Source organism: Python bivittatus, unplaced genomic scaffold (genome assembly GCF_059951505.1).
Source record: "Python bivittatus isolate LINGU-HERP-01145 unplaced genomic scaffold, Pbiv_v1 ctg000350_np1212, whole genome shotgun sequence".
Lineage (NCBI taxonomy): Eukaryota > Metazoa > Chordata > Lepidosauria > Squamata > Pythonidae > Python > Python bivittatus.
In genome coordinates this window covers 37298132-37322094 of record NW_028277074.1, presented here as the reverse complement: position 1 = coordinate 37322094, position 23963 = coordinate 37298132, and the positions used below count along the sequence as shown (strand labels likewise).

The 23963-nt window shown below is 36.2% G+C and overlaps 1 protein-coding gene across 5 annotated transcripts in view; it reads left to right on the top strand.

Moving 5' to 3' along the window:
• Positions 1-22264, top strand: part of STS (steroid sulfatase) — a 134169-nt gene extending 111905 nt beyond the window's left edge. Inside the window, exon 10 of one of the 5 annotated variants that reach the window (XM_088144956.1) lies at positions 14812-22264. In XM_088144956.1, coding sequence (XP_088001082.1) covers positions 14812-15164 — 353 coding nt within the window. In that variant the 3' untranslated portion in view covers positions 15165-22264. Of the gene's footprint in view, positions 1-6786; positions 8525-14811 lie in introns of those variants that run through there. The other 4 variants (XM_088144958.1, XM_088144955.1, XM_088144957.1 and 1 more) reach the window with 4 other exon arrangements.
• Positions 22265-23963: the final 1699 nt, after the last annotated feature.

Genomic DNA, 23963 nt, shown 5'->3' with positions numbered 1-23963 from the left:
TATTTATTTCTGCTCAGTTTCAAACTGGTAACCACTGTGCAATTTCATCAGTGCTGGCAAAACAAGGATTAGTACCTATTAGAGTGCATAGTGGAAAGAAGAGATTAACACACACACACATACACACACAACCCCAAAACCCCAAAACCTACATCTGCATATCAATGCTAGGATTCAACTGTGTGTGTGCGTGTGTAGTCATCACGTCAGTGTCAACTCTTATAACTATGTAGATAGACCTTCTCTAGAATATCTAGATATCTTTATATATAGATACATATTCATGATATCTACATATAAAACTATATATATCCTGGAAGACCTGCCATAAGACAGAAAAAGATTGGCCATTGCTTTGATGTGTGTATGTGTATATGGCAATCTGCAGTGCAGACTGAATACCTTGCAAGCTGTTGCCAAAGCGTTTTAATCCAGACAGGAGTATCCTAAAATACTTAAAGTCAAGGTGGCATGAGCACAGGACAGCATGAGAATAGGAGAGGGACAGGTTAAATTGTAAGTATGGACATGTACTTACCTGGTTTATAATTTTAATATGAAATAATAAGAATATGTATATCCTTTCTGGAGTAATCCAGAAATATTAAGTTTCTAATTGGGGGGTGCCTTTGAATCAATGTTGACTCCTGGTGACTTGGAAGTGGTTTGCCATTTCCTGCTTCCTAGGGCTGAGAGAGAGTGACTGGCCCAGAGTCCCTAGCTGGCTTTGTGCCTAAGGCAGGACTAGAACTCGTGGTTTCCCATTTCTAACTTGATGCCTTAACCACTACACCATCCTGGTTTTCTAAATTTCAGTTAGCCATAGTATGTATTTCCTACGACAGTGAGTGATTCTAACCCAAAGACTGTAGTTTAACTTGTTAATCTGTGCATTTGAGGTTACAATCAGCTATTTTAAAAAAGTCGACAAGTAGTGGCAGGAATATGCTAAAGCAGTGATAACTTAATTCTGGATGCCATCACGTGAGTCTAAAGTTTGGACTCGTATGAAATTACCTGTTCCAGTTCTACCTAATCCAGATGGAATCAGTTTTCCTCCCTCCCTCCCTCCCTCCCTCCCTTGAAATGCAGTAGTGATATTTGCCAAAATCAGCTGTATCAACTACTTGGTTTTTTATTTTAAAGCAGGAAGGAAGAAGCTCCCTTGATTTTCATTAAAAAAAAGTGGTATTACAAGCATATAATTTATCGAAGTGTATGAGTTGTGCTTCATGTAATCTGGTAAATGAATGCTATGATAGTTTCATATGTAAAATGTCAGTTGTATGTGTTATGCTTATGTTACTATACAATATAACTGAAGCAGATTTTTCTTCTGTTTTGGTTTCTATTAATTTATTTTCAGAAAAAGGATTTCTTTTTACCCCATCCCATCCCTCTAAATCAATTTGCATTTATAACCTAACCTCTTATGGTACAGTAACACTGAGCCATTGGGGATAAAATGAAGTGAAATCCTGGTGCGCAATTTGGGGGTCCTCCTGGATTCACAGCCCCTGCTTGATGAGCCGTGGCTAGGGGTCCTGGGCACAGATTTATCTTGTGTGCCAATTGTACCCTTTCCTGGACTGAAAGGCCTCACTCACGGTCACTCATGCTTTAGTCACCTCCCAGTTGGATTATTGCAGTACGCTTTAGATGGGGCTGCCCTTGAAGACCATGCAAAGAAGTTACAACTGGTCCAGAATGCAGTGGTGCACACAGTATTGGGTGCCCATAGGTTTGCCCATGTTACACCTTTATTGCGTGAGCTGCACTGGCTCCCAGTTTTCTTCTGGATGCAATTCAAGATGCTGGTTATCACCTTTAAAGCCCTACATGGCACGGGACCTGGTTTTTTGTGGGACTGCCTCTCCCTATGAATATCTGCCTATCCCACTAGATCTGATAGGGTGGGCATGCTTCAGGTTCTGTCCCTGAAATCTTGCCATTTAGGGGGACCTCGGAAGTTTGCCTTTACCATGGAATACCCTCCCTTGTGGAATACCTTCCCACCAGTTATTCGACAGGCCCCCAGCCTTCTAGCCTTTCAGAAGACCTGGATTTTTACTGAGGCACTGAGAGAGGATGTTATAGGCAGATAGTATGGAAGAAGGGCAGCTGAGCCTGCTGTGGGGCATCCTAAGGGCACAATTATTGTGCAGGGTTTTTCTTTTATTATATCACTGTTTTATTCATCACAATTTTATTGTTGTGAGCTGCTGAGCTGTTCAAGGTGGGCAGCCATATACATTTTATCAATAAATAAATAACCAAAGAAAGAATACAAAGTATGCACTGAGGCCAGTGGTAAGTTAATATGTGAAGGTAAGAATGCAGAAAGATTATTGGAGCAATATTCCAATCCAGAGCTTTGCCCTTGCACAGCAGCGAATCTCTTAGAATTTTTAATTTTATGTCAGACAAATCTTATAGGACTGGGTATATAACTGTTGCTGTATTAGCTTATGTTGGGACATATCCAGCTGTTAGCTTTCTGGAAATGCAGGAACTGAGCAGTTCTAAATGCTTAATGTTTTATTTATGATAGGGTACTCCAGCCTCTACCACCCAAACTAGTCCCACCTTTGCCATAAGAATGGTCTAGATGGGGCACTGATATACACACTTAACCATTTGGGCTTATTTTATAGTTCCAGATAATTCAGAGCTCATGAAAACTGATGTTGTGGATATTTATCTCACCTGGGTCATACTAACTGTAGCTGCTTCGAATTGTAGTATAACAACAAATAGTGCCACAGTGTCCCCACCTTGTCCTTTCTAAACAAGAGGGCCAAAAATGGAATTCATGGAAGCTATTTGAATTATCTGTAGGATGTTTTTGGCATGGCCCATTAAGTCTTATTACTCCTGTGCAATTAGGAAACAGAGGAACAGCAAAGGTGTACATGTAATCAAAGGATAAAGATCTTCAGTACAGGAAGAGTAGAATGAAGCAGATTTTATGGAAGATAAGATTTCCCAACTCTGTTCAAACCTATTCAACAGTGATGTTTTTAAATTCATCTGTTGCTGATTTTTAAGTTCAGCACTGAATTCATTCCAGATTAAAACAGCATAATCTTGGTGATTAAAAGTTTAACACAGCTGGGAAGTGTTTTTCTTCTTTCTTCATATGTAAAAACTGCTTCTAGCATCTGTTTAAATTAAAGCCATCCTGAGCTAAATTAGGAATGTCTGTAAGGAGAGCAAAATGTTGACAACTCTGAATTATAATATATCAACACAGATGTTTTAAAGAAACTAATTCACTTTTATTTAATATCAGCATTTGCTGTCACACTGTAAAATACATTTGTCACATTTAAAAGGGAGCTGTGGAATTCAATATCCATGTTCTCATGTAATTCAGGCACACATCTTCATTGAAAAGCATTTAGAAAGCAACAAGTATAGGGAAGTAATTAATGATTAAATAACGTGTATGTATTTTTCTTGTAGACTTAAGAATCTGAAGGTGATGAGTGGTTCTGAATATGCAAGAAAACCTTTTTTGATAACATCAAGAATAGATCTTGGAATAAAACTGATAATGGTAGAAAAGGAATCAAGTGGGTAAAGATAGAGTGAAAGTAGAATGACTGCAGAAAAAGAAAGTACAAGTCCTGTATGAGAAAGTATTAGAAAATAGTTAATTCTCCCAATAGAATAAATGGAAAGAGAATATGCTAGCTGCTTGGAACAGAGTGAAAAGATTTGTGTGTGGGGTACCATAGAAATGGATGGAGCTGTGATAATGGGAAATACTAAGAAAGGATGCTTGGTGGAATGATGATATGAAAGAGGAAGAGAAAGGAAAAAATCCATGTAGGAGAATTACAGCCACAAAAAATTAGGGTGAGATAAAGATATTGTATAATGTCTATAAAGAAAAAAGTTGGTTGCAAAGACTGTAACAAAGGAAAATAAGATAGAGTTAAGATTGAAGGATTCTAGTGGAAATTTTAAAAAAAACATCTTTGGAAAGGGCTAAACCAGGAGCCTCCAACAAAGTGAATGGAATTAAACATAAAAGGGATGAAATGATTTGGGACAAAACCGAAGTGAGGAAATGCTGGAACCTGGATGGACTATTTTAGAGATTTGTGTGGGAAAGTTAGTAATATGTTGATGAGTAGAACTGAATACTATAAATGTTAGTATGCCAGAAAAAAAGATGATAAGAGGGAAGTTGGAAATGCCATAATAACATTTTTAAAAGGTTAGACATAGATAGTGTAATTAGAGCAATTAAGATATGGATGTGGCAGAGTGCTAATGGAATAGATGTGAAAATTGTTTACCATGTTTTTGAAATCTGCATCCAGGGCTGACAGTTGTAAGAATGTTGCTATTGTTTTCCTGCACAAGGACCAGGTAGCAAATGCAAAAATTGTAGGGAGATTGATTTTGGGAGTGGTTTGGCAGATTTCTGATTGCAAGTGAATGAAAGGGAATGAGGAACGCAATTTGGGAACTGCAGCGAGGGTTTATGTTAGGCGGGAGTTTGCTGGCCAGTTATTTACTTTTCAACAGCTCATTGAAAAATATATGAATGTGAGATTGTTGAATGTACACTTGTTGAATTAGGGAAATTGTATTATGTGAGAAATAATGTGTCAAGAAAAAGTCCAAGAAAGTTGTGGTTGGGTAGAGTTCATGAGATCTTCCAAAAGAGAGAGGCAAGTAGTTTAAAGAACAAAAAGTAATCTATGAAATATTATCTGGACATGGCAGAAGCAAGGATGGCTGGCAAGGACAAACAGTACAGAAGCTATAATTAATCGTCTTGGTGTAAATTACATTTATATACTGTATGTTTCCTTTTCTTTTTCTTATAATGCATTTATTCCTATTTCTTAGCCCTTTTCTGGATTTTGTACAATGTTGCTTACCATGATAAAAGAATGGAACAATGAGAGATATATGTACATGTATAAAATACATATTTTAGATTTATATTATTTAGGCCGAAATTCAGTGGTCTCTGGAAAGAAACCCAGAGGTCCCAGGATTGTCGGGATCTCTCAGTCTAAGAGCAGAAAGAGAGGATGTTCCAAAACCAAGTGCCATTTAGTTCCTGCTGAAACTTCTACAACACTTGATTTACCTGTGTTGCAGTTTCAACTTTTGGAGACGCAAAAGGGTGATAGTATGGAGACCTCTCTCTCGGTGTGCTTGATAGGTAATGCACTGGTAGAATCTAGGACTCTTCCATATCTCTGGCATACCCACATAATGGGAAAATTATGCCCGCTCTCAACAAGAACAGCAACAATGGCATTGGCTGTTTAAATTGTAAGGTTTTTTTTTTAAGTCATGACCCAAATTTTCAGTGGCAGGACTTTGAATTCCTCAGAGGCTCAGCACTTTTTTCATTAAAAGATTGATTAGAAAGTCAAACTGCATTGCCATTGTATCTCTAAAGCAAATAAGAAAAAAAAAAGTGCAGCAAAACTTAAAAATTGATGTAAGATCATATTTTATGTGTATCTACTTAGGAAAAATAAATCATCCAGTTTTAACCAATCCTCCTTCTATATTGACATGTCCCCACAGTTCCAAAAGATCTCCCTCAGCCTCCAAGAATAGCTTCAGGTAGTAGTTATGGTGCTGTGTAAGGAGGCTTTTAGACCTGATTAGTAACAGGATAGTCCTGCCAGTGAGGAATCTAGAAATTATGTGTACTGTATATGTGTATGTGCATATATTTATGCATGTGTTTGTGTGTATGAGTATCTCTCTGTGTGTATCATTAGACAATCTCATAAGCATGTTATATGTGATATTGAAAGCTATGATGTTATGGGACATTAATTTGAACTCAAATGTATTTATTTCAAAGGAGTGTAAGTAAAGACATTTCCAGGAATTTTTACTACATGTCTATAATTAGATTGACACCTGTATGTGAAAATGCATATTTTGGTCAAAACTTCTGGTTTCACTGCTCCTCTCTGTACACTCTTAGTAGATAAAGACACTGCAGTCCTAAAGCCACTTAGCTTTTTCTCAGTGAGAATTCTGAAAAAACATGTATAACATTCGATGTACGTTAATGACTAGCTTTTAGCCAATATATTGCTTGATTTTTTATTTTTTTTCCACTAAAACTGCTGAAGGACTTCATGGAGATACAAGGTAGTTTCTTTCAAGCATTTATGAGATTAAAATGAAATGAAAGAACTCTTGTCAATACAATGCAAGCACCACTACTTTATCTTCCACCATAAAAGCAAATGAAATATAATAACTTGAGCTTTAACTTGATATAATAACTTGAGCTTTATTAGAAACCCTTATTCATCAAGCCTGAATGGTAGGAAATGCATTGTAAGAGTGCAAGTAGACTAACCAAGAAAATAATACTTTGTTCCAACTTTGTGGTTTTATATATCGTATAATTACATTGTTGTACTTTATTCATTATATATCTTGAGCACAGGGAGTAGGAAAGGCAGAGAAAAAAAATTGTGGAAAGGGCAGTGGAAAAAAATATCCTAAGGAATTTGCATATGAGGTTCTTATAATCCACAGCCAATATTGCCAGTGATTATGAATCATGAAAACCCATTTTGGTGGCAGAAACTCCCCATTCTGGTCTAGACAGATCAAGCATCTGATTCAAGATAAGACAGTTTTGATATGATCAATTTGATATTTTGAGACTACTGCAGTGGTGTGGTTTGTACCAGACTCTTTTAATTTAATTAATTAATTAATTGATTTTATTTTTAAATTTTCAGTTTTATTGCATCAATATTCTGTCTTTTGTCTTTGCAGTGAAGGCTGCAGGCCTGAGTTTATTCTCATAATAAGTACCCTATGAAATACTCCCATGGCTGAGGATGATCTTGAACCTGGTCTTCCTGGTTATAGTCCAAACCTTAACCACTACACCATACTGACTCTTTTAATGTTCATGTAAAACATTTCCAATGTCTAGCATAGAGTTCAGAGAATAACTAAAGAGCAAGGAGTTAAATTCTTCAACATTAAAGAAGTAAAAAAAAAAAATGAATATATGCATGTTCATATTTGCCTTTCCCTCCAAGCGACTGGATTCAGTGAGTCCATTCAGGCCATGTTTCTCCTTTTTAACTACAGAGCTGTAAATTATTGGCACAGATTTATGTGATAGAACTATGGCCTGCTTCACTTGAAAGTCCTTTTCGTTTGTTGATTTTTGTCACTGACATAGATTTTCATGCACACAATGTGATTTTTATGCAAGCATAAGTTTATTGCTTCTGAAATTCTCATATATCCCTAGGCTATTTTGAGATAAGTGACTCCAACAATATTTTGTTACACTCTTGTGGACATGTTTGTTCACTACTTAGAAAATGATTCTAGCCATTAAAAGTGTTTCTCAGCCTGGATGAGCTTTTTCTCTCTCTGTCTCTACACTTTAACAACAACAAAAGTTAGAAGCAGCATAAATCATGTAAACCTCTGGGTTGGCCCCCCAGCATTTTGTTCTTTCACCAAAGAGCTGGAGGAAGTAACATACACAGGACTGAAGCTGAGCACCAACCCTCATTATGTCTTTTAATCTGTCATGTTAAAGGCCATTGTAGAGCAGTCAGGGGGATACTTGGTGTAGCACACTTTGGGAGTTTTATTTGCTAAGTGTGAAATTATGTAACTGTCAAAGGGGAGAAGAGCACTTCCAGTTAAGCAGATATTGTCACACTGTTAACTAGAACCTAACAAAAATGTCTGTTAATCAACTGATGTGCACTTCTACTCACACTATTTTCTGTAGAAGAGTGTTTCTCTTGACAGGCATGAAAAACAGTCAGGCAATAACTTACTGATTCTACTCAATGTTATCAGAACCATGGCATTTATTAAGCCCTGAAAAAGAATGATTTATATCTTGACACATCCTGGCCTCATTTAATGGTGGGTGATCCTCTGTCTATCCCAGGAAATGGCATATTAAAAAAAATTAAATTATATGTTTAATTATATGCATGCCAGTTACATCACTAATGATATCCATATGATGGGCCTCAAGTAAATATATTTTATTACACCCCTAATGCTGTTACTCTGCTTTCAGACATAGGACTCCTTGGAAATAAAAATCTTGTTTCAGAGAAAGCTTGGAAGATGTAGTGCTTAATACAGTATTTATTTAACTGTCCATAATTAGTACTGGCCAGATGTTCAACAGCTGATCATTTCAAGTCAGCTAGTTCATCCAGGAAGCCAGTAAGGCCTGGCTGATGTTATATGCCTGTTACCTGAAGCATAATCTGAGCAACTGTTAGTTGGATTATTGATATGCCTGTTAGTTCCTGTTGAATTGCTGCCCTTTGCAACTCCATTATCACCTTGAGGTTGATTGGGAACAATCAAACTCCAATGTGTTTTGTTCTAACAGAAGAGACATCATACAACTGTTCACAAACTTATGAACGCTCCTTACTGTCCACTCAGTGTCCATTCAGTGTCCTTATCTTCCTTGCTGCCAGCTAACCTGTACCTGCTAATCTACAAGTTGCTATCAGTCCCAGAGCCCCTTTTCTCTATGCACTAATAGCTGGGAAAGCAAGAGACTGCTGCCTCATTGTCCAGCTGCATATCAGTCACCAATTCCACCTGCCCGCACAGCATTCTTTAATAGAATGGCCTCCATGTACGAAGGACTCATTTGGTGGCTCTTGGAACCCTTTGATCCCATGGCTGGCTTTAGGGCCATTACTCAATATCTTTGGGCATCTTTTGTCTCTTTCAAAAGAGAAGTGGACAAGAGAGTGGTTTTGTCTTGTTTTGTTTTTTGGATTGCAGAACGGCATACTGCAAAGACTATTAAAATCACCTTATTCTTCTTTGATGGTTGCAGATTTCATTAAATAATGGCATTTAACTGTTCCAAGTATCTAATGAAGCTTCACTCTTACAGGAATTTACCAGAACAAAAGGATTATTAATTGCTCTAAGATTAATTCAATCCTTATAGTGATCTTCTTAAACAATGAGATTATAGACCAGGTGGGATATCTACAGAAAGCAGTCTCCACTTTAATGACCAGCCTTATAACAGTTCATCAAATTTACAGATTACAACTCTGACAGCTGTGTCTGACAGTATATTATATTGGTCATTCCACTAATGCATTTTGCTTTTCTACAATGATTAGAAAAGCAGCTATTAAGGTTCTAGGTTGTTGTAAAGCTTTGCAGCAGTAGCTTGCAATAACACACTGAAGGATTATGACACAGCTAAGCAACCAAAGCTTTTTTTCCCCTCTCAAACCTACCCCTATTGGTCTCAGCATGTTTCTCCTGGACTTCCAGATAAAAGATTAGAAATTCTGCATTTTTCTTTTTACTGTCCTTAAAGCATCTTTTTCATAACTGTCTAAATTTTGAGAATGAAGTCTAAAGAAGAAAAGGTTTAGGAGTTCAAGAAAGCAGTTTGCATTAGCCATCTAATAAGCCAGTATCTCTCAATGCTATCTCAATATCACAATATTCAGCTGTATAGTTGTTAAAACAGTTTAGAAAACACAGAAATGAGATATGCTGCAATTAAGAGTTCCTCAGCACCTCCACATTGATTTCTTTCTAGATCAGTTTTGTGTTGAGGGAGTGGACAACCTGACTCTTTAAAAAGGAGCAGACCAAATCAGGATGGGAAGTAAAGAAATAGAGAAGTTCGATATAATGGAAATTGAAATAATCTCACCTTGCTTTCTTTACTGGATGGATTCATGAGTAAGATCTGATACTTTATGTGATCTTTGATAGAATTTGTCTATTCAGGAGAAAATGGTGAGCAATGGCTCCTAAACAAAAATAGAATTTCAGTAGCACCACTAAAATTCAAAAGACTGTTTTAACTGCCTTGTTGAAAACCACAGCAAAGGGACCAAGTGCATTTCTGGGGTCAGAATGTTCTAAATGTTGGGTAAGGTCTACCTTTGGGTCCATGTCCCCCTTCTTCTCATGGGGCCAGGACTCCAAGTATCCCCTCCACTAATAATTATACAAGATGGGGAGAAACAATTTGGAGGAGTTAGTTTTTAAAATAACCCAGGGCTGGGGGGTGTATGACTTTCTAGATTAAATTATACAGTTCAGTTATTGATAAGATATTAACCAGACTTGAGATGTTGCCCTTGAGATGTTAGTGAACAGTATGATTCCCAACGCTGCAGCCAGCATGGTCAATTATATAGATGTGAAAAAAGGTTAGCATCCAGTGGCTCCTAGGTTTTGCCTTCACCACAACATCAACTTTATTACCTGACCCTGCTATTTTTCTAGCAAACCTTTTATATAGAGAGCACTTAGCTTTTTATATGGCTAATCGTTGTGCTCAATAGCCTGGGGAACTCTTTCAGAATGGTAAAACAATATAGAATGCTGGTAATGGCCTTTCTGGTATAGCAGCACACAAGACCTCTAAATACTGATAACTCTAGTTAAAGTTAATGGTCCCTTAGAACTTCAAAATGTACTTCACTGTCTGACCAGGAGTTCTAGTTTCAGAGATCCTCTACTTCTTCAGTGGTATAAACTACACTCAGAAGTTGTGTGTTGCTCCCTATTCTGTAGCAAGTTCAGCTACAAGACTTCAAGAATTATTGTATGTTAAGGCACCCAATTAAAAAAGTTCTAAAACCAAGTATTTGTCTTTTACTGAATAGCTTTCCAAACCTTGTATCATATGTAACAGAATGTGTTTCATTAAAATGACAGAGAAATGTCCTTTATGACAGTTGAACAGTATCAAGAGGAGAGCTACCAAGACTTCCAGTAAAATGGTGATCTTCTATGACATAATTTGTTTTCCCCTTCTTCTGTGAGATGTGAAAACAATTCTTTGGACTGTTAGTAAAGAGATATGGAAAGCAGGTACTATACTTTTTATGCCAATTTTGGGAAGATAATATTCCTCATAAAACAGGAGGCAGTCTTCTTCCCTCATGGACCAGCCAACTTCTCAAAAGCCACTGTGCTTCAGTTCTGAAGAAGCTGTGGAAGAACTCATTGTGGCTGTAAGTAAGAAATTACTGTTCCTCATCAGGTGGGGACTTTGACTGAAATCCAAGGCAAACGGGAGATGTACAGAGAAAGATTTTAACTCTACGTATTCATTTGAGTTTCTGATATTGTTATGAGAATTAACTGAAGATGCAGATAAAATAGAAATACTGGGGAAAATTATGATATTTTTAAAAAGATTAAAGAGCCTTGGTTGAATTTTATGTGGATTAAAAGTTTTAGGGTCAAACATGCAGGAGAAATATTACTGTTGTTGTTGTACTGTAGTTTTTATTGTTTGTGTTATGGAGAAATGTTTTTGACAGCTCTTAATTTTAGATCATTACATGGGGCTGTCCTTCAGCACCATCCAGAAGCTTCACTTGGTCCAGAATGCAGTGGTGTGGGTAGTTATGGGTGCATCTCATTATGCCTATGTAACACTGTTGCTCTATGAGCTGCACTGACTTCCATTAGGCATCTGGATGTGATTCAAGGTGCTAGTTGTCACTTTTAGAGTCCTACTTAGTATAGGATTGGGTTACTTATGGGGCTGCTTTCTCCCAAGAACATCTGCCTGCCCACATGCTCCCACAGGGAAGGTGTGCTCCAGGTACCTTATTTTAAATCTTGTCATCTTATAGGACCTAAGAAGCATGCCTTTTTTGTGGTTGCCCCTGGAACAATCTCCCACCCAATATATGACAGGCCCAAACTCCGCTCACCTTTAGGAAAGCTGTTAAGACCTGGCTTTTCCTCCAGGCATTCGGGGCCAGTTGAGTGAAGGCCCCTTTTGGTTGTTTTGTAATGGTGCTTGGTTGCCATTTTATATTTTGTATTTTATATTTTTTATACTGTAAAAGTTTTAATGTTATATGGATCGGAGGGGTGTGGATTGTTTTTTTTGTTTTTTGTTTTGGTTTATTGTTAATTTTTTTTGTGCCAGAGTCACATTGTGCCACAGTCACATTGTTTGAATTTGGCAGCCTTATACATTTACTACATATATACATACATACATACATACATACAGGTAGTCCTTGCTCAACAACCACAATAGGGACCAGAAAATTTATTGTTAATCAGGGTGATCATTAAGCAAAACATCAGATTACCACACCCAATTTTACCACCTTTTTTGCGGTGATTGTTCAGCGAGTTACCATGGTTGTTAAGTGGATCACGTAGTTGTTAAGTGAATTACATGGTCATTAAGTGAATCATGTGGTTCCCCATTGATTTTGCTTGCCAGAAGCCAGCTGGGAAGGTTGCAAATGGTGATCACATGACCCCAGGATGCTGCAACCATTGTAAATGCCAAGCACCTGGATTGTGATCACATGACCATGGAGGCACTGCAATGGTCATAAGTCTGAGGACTGGTCATAAGTAACATTTTTCAGTGCCTTTGTAACTTTGGATGGTTGCTAAATGAATGGTCATTAAGCAAGAACTACCTGTACATACATACATATGTACATACATATTTTTGGTTCACATGTATACAAAATAATATTAGCTGGGGTTTCTAATTTTATTTTGCATCTTCTGTTGGATTGGAACAAGATATTGTAGGGGGAAATTATTGCTGGAGTCAGAATGATCTTCACATAAATATTTAGGAATTTATTTTATTGGACATATGGAAAGTTAAATCCAATAAACAAGAGTATACTTTTCATACTACCCAGTATGAAAATGTTCTAGACTAGAATATATTTTTAATATTCCAGTCTGTGATTAACTTTGATAAACACAACATTGGTTCAGTTTCAATTTCTGATTGTACACCAGTGGTAATGTCATTGGTCCTGGAAGGAAAAAAATCCAGTTGGTAGAAGATGGTATTTTAATGTTTCATTAAACCTCAGAAAATCCTGTTTGTTGAACTATAAAAGAAAGATATATGTATTGTTTTTCCCCAAAAATAAATAGAGAACTTACTAACATGGAATTGTGTGGGATTCATTTGAAACATGTATTGAGGAAAGATCACAGCCTATGTCTCTGGGGGGAAAAAAGAGAATGACATTGTCTAAAGCTAGAAAAGAAGGTAAAAGGACATCAGAAATCATACTTTTGAAGTGTATTACACTTTCAGGTTACTTAAATTGGAGGTTGATCAATTACATGCTTTTATTACTAAATATTCATTCAGATGTATTAAACAAAACTACTGAGAACAGGTAGGAAAATCTAGTAAATCACTGGATTCTTGACTGAAACAGTAGAAAGAAAATACCTACTCTAGGAAATTCTTTGGGATAATCCATAGGGACTATAATGACATTAATTTTCAATTTATGGAGTTTAATAAAACTCATATTATGTGAATAATGGTATTATATACCATTGAACAGATGAATGCCTTTTTAAATGTAATAAATCTGCCAAAATTTCAGTTGTCCATTTAGCTGTACCTTTAATTTTAAATTTTAAATTAATTTTAAAATAGATATTTTATATTATGGAAACAATGACACATGGCAAATCCTGGGCCAGATGTAGAGTGATATAAAAATTGTAAGGAGAGCTTGGCTCCTATTTTGTTAGACGTATATAAGAAATATTTTGAAAAGGTATTGCTACCTTCACCATATTACCGGACTTATATTATTTTGAGAGCAAGAAAGCACCTTATGGTTTGTGTGAGTTACTGTCTTATATCTTTGTCAAATTTTTGATGCTGATTATAACAGCCACTTTGACACAAAGGCTACAGAAGGTCTTGCCTTCAATAATTCATCCAGCACAGTTTGCTTTTTTGAAAAGGTGTCAACTCTTCAATAATATTACATTTTTTGTAGATATATTTGCATTGTATGCCAATAAAAAATGAAATAGATGTTTTGGCATCATTAGATGTGGGAAAAACCTATTCATATGGAGTTTTCAGACTATGTTATGAAGAAAAATTATTTCATGTAGAAATTTCTTGCATAAAATTTACTGTTTTAATTTTGCTGCTGGGGTAATTACCTGTGGGATTATCTCCTTTGTGATCAAAATGAGAAGTATAATGCATAAAGGCTTATTTTAATTCCTTTAATATTTAATTTTATGATTAATAAGACAATGTAGTGAATCTGAGGAACTCATGGAGTAGAAACAACAAACTATGTTGTTATGTGCAGAAGATATATGAAGATGATGATGATAATGGTTTGCATAATGATAATCAAATATTTTTTACCTAGATTTGTCAGACTGTCACAACAATATAGTAAATACCCTGGGTACACAATAAATTATAGTAAATCTAATATTATACTAAACAGCAAAAGTAGCTATGGATATGTGTATAAAAACTAAGCTTTGTTTACTGTCATGGTTCTATTAAAAACTGGGGGAATCATTATTCCTAGAAAAAGAGTTGTTTGGTGGAAATAAATATATCAAATTGTATTACCAAGATAAGACAGACAGTTTGGTGTAATAGTTAAGGCACCAGGCTAGAACCAGGAAACTGTGAGTTCTAACTGTGCCTAAGGACTAGAGGGAACATTAGTACATGTGCTATGGGGAGGTTGACTGGTAATTCCTTTTTAGTTAGGTTTTATTATAATGTTGAATCATGTTCTTGAGAAAGCTGAGGTTTAAAGATACTAATATGTTGCTATATTATGTTTCAAATATCTGAAATTTGTCCTTTGAATGAAGAATTTTAAATATATCATGCCTAGACTGTTGTAAAAAACAGTGATTGACTACTCTTGAAAGATGAGTGTGCTTTGAATCTGATTTTCACAATTATGCAACATCTTCACAACATATCTTCAACCTTTTTTCCCCCTTCCCTATTTATAGGTAACTCTGTTTGGAAAGTATTTTACTTCACTCCAAATTTCAGTCCCAAAGACTCTAATGGCTGCTACAATTATCACGTGTGCTTCTGTCATGGACAGTTTGTCACACAACATGATCCACCACTACTTTTTGATCTCTCCAAGGACCCAGAAGAAAACAATCCACTGACACCAGAAACTGAGAGCCACTTCCATGAAATCCTTCAAGCTGTTCGCCATGCAGTAGACAACCACACCAAGTCAATACTTGCTGTTCCCAACCAGTTTTCACTGGGACATATCCTGTGGAAGCCCTGGCTTCAGCCTTGCTGTTCTTCCTTACTCCAGTTGTGTAACTGCAACCATGAGTCATGAGAAAACAAAACTTTGTCTAAAGCCTGACATCACCAATGAGCAATTCTTCATGTGGTTTAGGAATAAACAAAGGAGTAGGAAAAAATGTCAATTTTTGATAAGAGCATGTGGTAATTGTATTTCCTTAACATTTATAGCAGTTATGCTCAATACTAATATAAGGGTTATTAGAATTGTATTAAAGAGGGCTCAGTCATTCTTGCAGCCCCAGCAGAAGGGGATGACGGTGAGACTACAGTTTTGCTAAAATCCACAGAAGATGGATTTTTAATTTTTCTGAGTAAAATGGACATTTCTGGAAATAGGAGGTCAGTCTTTCTCTTTATTGCAGTCTGCTTCCTTTATCCCACAATGCATATGGAATATATTAAATTATGACATAGCATTTTTTCCAGTGTAGCATTGTGGGAGAATACGGCAGCTCATGTGGGCCCATCATGAAACAAAGTAATCATGCAAACATCTCCAGATTAAATTCTTTTTAACCTGAACATGAACACATTTTTTTCAAAAGAAGGAGAAAGCATGACAAGTTTCTTCCCATCCCCATTTCCTGAAAGGAATGCAAAACATCATTTTGAAAGCACTCTGAATCTTACTGTGCTATAATTTAACTGGGTCATAAATCTGTAACTACTTCAATAGTGCACAACCTAAGGTCCTAAGGCTGCACATGGGCCCCAAGAATTTTGCAGAGCACTAAATTGCAATTTTAATATGTAAGAAAGGGGAAGTAATTAAATAAAATGACTAGATGGGAATCATATTATGAAAATCATATTACAATATTTGTATATTATATATAAATATAAATGTATGTGCTGCTAGAGTCAGGTGGCATATAAGTTTAATGAATTAATATTATCTGTCCTTAATTTAGATTAAATTTAAAAGTAATTAAATTGTCATCAGATTTAGATTTTGTCCTGATCACACGTATTACTCTACCCAGTGCACACGCTGAGAATCCATTAGGTGCAACCTAGTATATCATTTGAATGTTAAATGGAGCTCATAGATTGTTGTTGTTTAGTCGTTAAGTCGTGTCCGACTCTTCGTGACCCCATGAACCATATTGCGCCAGGCCTTCCTGTCCTTCACTGCCTCCCTGAGTTTGCTCAGTTTCATGCTCATTGCTTCAGGGATGCTATCTAACCATCTCATCCTCTGCCGTCCTCTTCTCCTTTTGCCTTCAATCTTTCCCAGCATCAGGGTCTTCTCCAAAGAGATCTCTCTTCGCATTAGGTGGCCAAAATATCTGAGCTTGAGCTTCATTATCGATCCTTCCAATGAGCAATCAGGGTTGATTTCCTTTAAGATTGACTGGTTTGACCTCCTAGCAGTCCAGGGGACTCTTAAGAGTCTTCTCCAGCACCACAGTTCAAAAGCTCATAGATACAGTTACTTTTATTTAAGCATATACAACAAACTGTTCCTGCCTCTTTTAGTGTTATGTAGTTTCTGGATGCATATTACTGAGTTCAAATGACCAATCCTTTATGTATTAGTTCAAGACCGGGAAAAGTAGTCATCAACATGCATGTGAGCTCAGCCAGCAGATGCAATGAACAGGAACAGAGATGTAGTCCAGTGACATTTGGAAATCCAGAGACTCTTTATATTAATAGATTAAAATAAAGCCACGTTCTAAAATTTTGATATTTTAGACTCTTCTAAATATAAATATTAGCATGGACCTTATGCAGATGGAATCAGCTAAGGATTTAACACACTGATGTGAAGGTGAAATTCCAAGGTATGTCAACCTTGTTAGGATGAAGCTACAAGAAGCGGTCCAGTCCCCTACGTAGGTGGAAGAGCTGTTCTAAATGTTTTCTTCAAAGCACATTTTGAAGTTCGGCTTCACAGATTTCATTATCCAATGGATAGGTTTACCACAAAGTATTCTACGTCAACATTGCTATTCAAGGAGAAGATCCATTTTTCATCACATATTCATTCCCTTCACTGATGTCATCTGACTCACAGGTTTAACAAATGCATATTTAATGTTGAGTCAACCATAATGCATAATATTATCATCCATTATTATGCATAATAGAAAAACGTAGCTACAAAGAGTCCAATCCCATCAAATCCATGCTATATTACAGAGGTGCAAAAAGTTCAGGCCTGGTGCTTCATACCCCTTCTGTGTCCCCTGGAGCCCAAAGCTAAATTTAAGCTGTTTTTCATTTTGTTGGAGATTTAGGTGCAGTACAAGGTGATAAAATGAGTGATTGATAGGTCTAAGACATCCACAGTCTTTGAACCACCTCAAGTATACTCAGAAAACAATTCCTAGCCCCACTCACTTTTGGAAGGTGGCTCTTCATATGCTACAGAAAACTTTGCATAGTCCTTTGCATGGAAATTGTTTGTTCCTACTGTATTATTTTCGCTAACTTCTTCTTTTTCCAGTAATGTTTTAAAGATTTTTAAGAACTGGGGCAAGATAATTTGCTGTCCGAAATGGACAGAATGCTCCAAACTCATGTACCGAATGCAAAGAAATTGTAGCTGCCACTTCACCAATATTCCTCACCCAAGCACTTCACCTGCATTCTGACTGAAGTGACTCTCTTCTGTTGCTTTCATAGTTTGAAAAAGTAGGAAAAGTATCAACATAGGATTACAATTAATGTGTTCTATTAGATCTATTGGCCATGTGGCTCACAGTATTATTGCTAATTAATTGCTAATTCAATGTTACAATTTTGAAGCACTTCATGCTATAGGCATGAGACATGCTAAAGTATTAAGTATTAGCTTGTACATTATCCCTAAAACCCTAATTATTTGTAGGCTTCTTACCTGTCAAATGTGAATCATTTAAAACTTTGGGTCATATGTGTAGTCTTTATTATTATTAATTTACTTTAATTGCTTTTAAATTAATAACACATACAAAAAGAAACAAAACACAAATATAAGTGTAATGCAAATACATACATTCTCAAAAAAATGGTTAAAATTCTTAAAAGGAGTGAAAAAATAACAGAAAAAAGAAATTATTAATTTCTAATGCACTTACATAATTATCATTCTTTCTAACCTACTGTATTTTACATAAATGAGTTCCATGTTTTATTATACTTGTCTATACAAAGTCTACATCTATAAGTTTTTCGCTCATAGGTGGAAAGTATAATCAGGTATTAAATCCATAGAGTGAATGGGACCATACATTTATCATTCCAGAGCTGCAATAGCAGTCATTTGGCAATAGTAAGGGCACGCAGAATCCATTTATGTTGTCCAGTTGTCAAATTCCATGTACTAGTTATATAATTCAAGAGAATATTATCCTCTGAAAATTTCAGCTTTTGTCACACAGTCATATTTATATAGCCCATTAGTTTCTCCCAAAACTTAGTATGTATAGGACATTGTAAAAACATGTGTTTTATGGAAGCATTAACCTTATTACCTATTCGCCAAAAGCTGTTTTAGACAATCCCATAGTTGTAGTCTTTGATATTTAATTCTTAGAGCACTTAAGTGCAATCTTAGTATGTTTACTCTGAATTTCAAAGGGATTTATGTAATTTACAGAATTGTAACTATATCTGTAAACTACAGCTATATCATTGATAAAGTGTAATATAACGAAGGTTGTAAAAATAGAACATTAAATAAGACTATGCATATCAATGAATATTTATTAAAATAGAATACTGTTAATAACTTATACACTATGTTGGATTATAAGATTCCTGTGTGCTCACATGAGATCTTGATCAAAAATCACAAGATGTTGCAAGAATTGACAATCTTATTCCCCCAAGTCAGTGTTCAGGAAAAGAAAAAGAAAAGAGCACCAAAGCCATTGTAGGAGGTTTCATGGTGGCACCCAGAACTGAAAAAGTTTCCAGCTCCAGGCAAAGGAAAATCCCTTGGTTGTCCCCATATTGTCCCATATTCAGTGTATATCAGCCTTTTTTATTTGGGGTCTCTATATGTGCTGGAGTTTTCTTTCCTTATGTTTATCATACTGAGTAGGAACTCTGGAGATTTGGGAAAGTTGAAAAGAGATCCTCCTTCTCCTTCTCTCCTTCTCTCCTTCTCTCCTTCTCCTTCTCCTCCTCCTCCTCCTCCTCTATCTGGAACAACCTGGGACCATCTGGATATGGTCAGCTTCCAGAGGGTGGCATTTGAGTGGAAAAATTAAAGCATAATCTGAAGCAGAGAATGGCCAGACAAGAGATCTGCATGTAGCCAGGAATCAAAGAGCTGTAAATAATGTAAGAGTTTTGCATCTGATGCTAAACATCAAACACAGGGGTCATTTTTCTTCTCAAAAGTCCAACCATTTTTCTTTTCTTTTGTTTAGTGTACTTCTGTTCAGTATACCTTTTTTTGTTATTCTTTTTTCAGTTGTTACTCTGTGCATACCGTATCGTACTATAAAAAGGATACACACACACACACATACACACTTGATATCACAAAGCAGTTGCCTGATAACAGAGATGGTAGATGTATAATGCCATTGCAACATAGGGTGGTCATTCATCTTCATTTCCTTGCTTTATTTAATCAAAGGATATACTTAATACATTTGGCCAAGACGTTTGTTTACTCTTCTTGCTAGAATTATAAGTGTCTTCCTGCTGTTAGTAGTGAATAGATGCATCAGACATTTAAAACTGCTTTCTGGTCCTCTGTATTGTGGCTTGTTCCCCTTATGTCTAACAAGAGTAAACAACAGGCATTTCTTTGAAAAAGTTGTTTCCACTTTGAAAACCTTGCTGCCACTTTCTGAAGCCAGTAATGAGGCAAAGTATGGAATTGCTTCACCTTTACATTATTCCCTGTTGGAAAATAGATAACGTAATAGAACATGAAGATTTTTAAAAAGTTTTAAAATCATTAGGTGCTTGAGTGTGTAGCATATGAATAAGGCATTCTTGTACTGCTGGTTTAGTTAAACAATTTTTAGTTTCAAAGTCTCTGCAGCAGCTGTACAACTTCATGCTGTAGATTTCAGCCATGAAAATACCCAGTCTCCATGTATCTCCACAACTTTCTTATATGACCATTGCCAGAATTGGGAGGAACCTCCAATCTAGATCAATGGCAGCTGGAAAAGTGCTCTGCCAGATGTGCTGCAGTTGATGTAATGTTTGATTAGTTGATCTAATGTCTGGTAATTTAGACTTTTGGAAAGGGACTTCCAGGTTAGGCATAAAGGGGTAGAGGACTTTTTCCAGACTGCCCTAGCATATAAATAATTGGCAGCAGATGTGACTTTAACCATTCTGCTGCCAGCTTTTCCCATCCACCCTTCCTAAAAAATTATATCAACAAAGTAGCATGCTAAGGTTCTGCATGATTGCTATTGGGTGCAAAGTGCATTTGCTCCTTGTTACGATGGACTGATGCGCTCGCCATGTTATATAAGTGCCCATTCATCTGGATACAGTCTGTGGCTTTCTATTCTTCTAATTTGGAGAGCAAGTATTTCCCAGTGAGATAACAAAGCTAGAAGGAAGTGACATTAGCTTGTTTTTAAAAGAGCATGGAAAAGAAAATTATTCATATAGTACAATCAGAACACCGCCATGGAGGTGCCCCTATTCAGCCACAAAAATAAAAGGTTCCCCCCACCCAGTCTGGTGTCATGTGAGAGCCTTTGAGCATGCTCAGATTTCATGGGCTGTTTTTAGTTCCCTCACCATTTATGATTTGCTTCTGCAAACTTTGGAATCTTCTCTGACTGTTCTGAATGTCATTATCTTTTGCCTTGATAATGATTTTTGCTAAACTTTTAAGAGCTGAGAAGGTATACATAGCTAAATAATGTTCATAAATAATCTGAGTCCTGCTTCCATTATTATTTAAAAAATACCCATAAGGTTTAGTTATTTATGGATTTAGAAGGCATTATAAAATATTTCTAATACAACACATCTAAATTAGTCAGTTCAATACATACTACCTGTTGTTTGATTTATATAATTTGTTCTAAAATAATTTAGACTTTTCTACCCTTTCATCATAAAGCAAAATGTTTTAGTATTAAAATGAATACAAACAGAAGATCAGTGAGTTGGTATCAACCACTTTAGAAGCAAGTAATTTAGTTGTGATATAGTAATATATTTACTTTAAGAGGGTTTAGTAAGAAAATATATTTTAAGTCCACCTTTGAGCATTCTAGAAAATACTTAATTCAATCATTGCTATTGTGGTAAACCAAGGATTGATTTTTTTGTAAGTATACAAATAATTGCTTTGGTTTCATGCTAATGAAAAGACTTTACAAAGCTATTTTCTATACATAAGTATTTAGTACTTTCTTTCATTGTTTTCAGACCTTTTTAAAGTATTGTAATAGAGGTTAAGAAAACTAACACTGCATCTATTGCCATTTGACAATGACTTTGCAAGAGTCAATCATAGATGAATAGATTGGCAACATTTGATTAATGTCCTTGTCTGTGTAAGTTTTAAGCTCTAGAGGGATCATTAAGAATAGGAAATCAGGCCTAGAACCTTTCCATCAACGACATATGAAAAGTGCAACCATTCATTGTCACCTCATCATTCATCACGCTTTTAAGAAACATATTATTTTGCTGAAGGACTAAGTTGGTGTTCCAGCCATCTTCATTCAGATGATCGCTAAAAATGAATGCTGATCCTTTCAGAAGCAATGAGATTTATGCAGTGGAACAACAATCCTCTTTAATTATCTTTCAATGAGAAACTGCCATGACTTGGCGTCCCTGGAAGCTAGGTGGCATTCTACTTTTTCTGGAAATTCATGACAATGACAAAAGTGTTTTCCCCAGGCTTAAACAACTGTATGCATGAGAGTGTGCAAGAAAATTATATTTAATTTTCCCCCTTTTGGTTTTAAATAAAGCAGCATTGGAACATACCAGGGAACAATAAATCTTTGAGTTTTGTTTTTTAATTGACTGACATTGTCTCCATTCTTGTTATACTAATCACAAAATTAAAGAAACTTTTTGTAGGTTTTTAAGTTCCTCTGATTATGCATCTTTGTACACTGCCTTATGTGGCCTTCATCTTTACCAACAGAACTCTTTTGCCATCCTCCACTCTGTGACCAAAATATGAGATGAATTAATAATAAAAGGGGAGCTGTTGTTTGAAATAATGCCTCAGTAGGAACTAGGATTTTCATACTATCAAATCAATATACTTACATGAATACTCACTGAGAATTATCTGTGTGTTTTGTCCATTTAGTCTCTTGGATTAATAGAAATTAATTGCATCTCTCTTTTGTTTTGTTTTTCAAACCAGAGTCACATTGTGAGATGTTAATGACTTTGGTGTACACAGAGAAAGTGAGCTAGAGGCTGTCCTTTAATAAGTAGGCAGATAATGACAGAGTAGTACCAAAAGACTCCATTTACAATCCACACAGTCTAAAATAGTGGCATTGGTGTAAATAGCACTGATCTAGAGTGAATTTACTGTGGATTGTAGCTTACAGTTCTAAGAAATTATAATAACTTGCATGCTCTTGAAATAATTATGGAATATATTATTGACAGAATTTTGAAGAAGGCCTTCAATTATGTAGGTCAAGCAATTTGTTTTTAAGGTCATTCTCATCATTCTGTATGCCAACATTTTAATTGGGGCACTAAGATAAGTTATTTTAAACAGCATAGAGTTTGGCCAGTAGTAAATTAAGATCTTCTAAAATTTATATTAGCTGTTAACATTAATTACAAACAGGAGTTATGGAAGAAGACCTGTCACATTTTTTTTTCTTCCAATAGATGCCATCCATCCATTCATCCTGACATTCTGCTTGTTAGCTGTCTATTTAAATTTGTTATACTTATCACAGAAACAAAGATTCATGTTTCTGGCTATCAAGTAATTGGAAGATTAGGGCTGTAATGGAATTGTGCCTTGACAAAATATTTTCTCTTATGAAAATGGATCATAGTGTCTCAACATGTTGAACAGTCACAGAAGTACAATGAAGAGTTAAGACTGGGACAATTTTATCTCTGTCTCTATCTCTCTATCTCTCTATCTCCCTCCCTCCCTCTCTCTCTCTCTCTCTCTCTCTCTCTCTCTCTCTCTATCTCTATCTCTATCTCTATCTCTATCTCTATCTCTATCTGACTTATAGTGTATGGCCACCCATCTTATGTACCATAAACCTGCAACAGCAACAATAAAGAGACAAAAATTAAATAAATAAATAGGAAAATAAAACAATAAAGAGACAATAAAAATGGCATCAAAAATTCCCATCACCTCCATACAGCAACTTTTAGGCTTCCAACCTCAACTTAACCCAATACTTAGGGAGAAAGCCAGCTCTTCAAGGCCTTCCAGAAGGCTAGTAAGGAAGGGGCCTCAGGGGGATGCTGTTCACAGGACAGAGACTGCTACAGAGAAGCCATGTTAACCAAGTCCCACCAGATGACAACATTTAAGAGAAGGGGACCCAGAGTATGCCAACCCTATCTGACTGGTGGAACAGGCAGATACCCTCAGGAAGAAGCAGTCCCACAAATAACTCGGACTTATGCCATTCAGAGCTTTAAGGGTAACAGCCAGCACTTTGAATTGCATCCAGAAAGAAATTGGAAGGCAGTGCAGCACCCGCAGCAGCACTGTAATTTGGCAAGCCACAGGGTGCCCAGAACTGCATGCACGATTGCATTCTGAACCAGCTGAAACTTTTGAATAGTTTTCAAGGGCAGTTCCAAGTAGAACACATTGTAGTAATACAGCTGGGAAGTGACAATGGTGTTAGTGATTGTGAGCAATGTATCCTGGTTCATGAGTGGGCTCGAT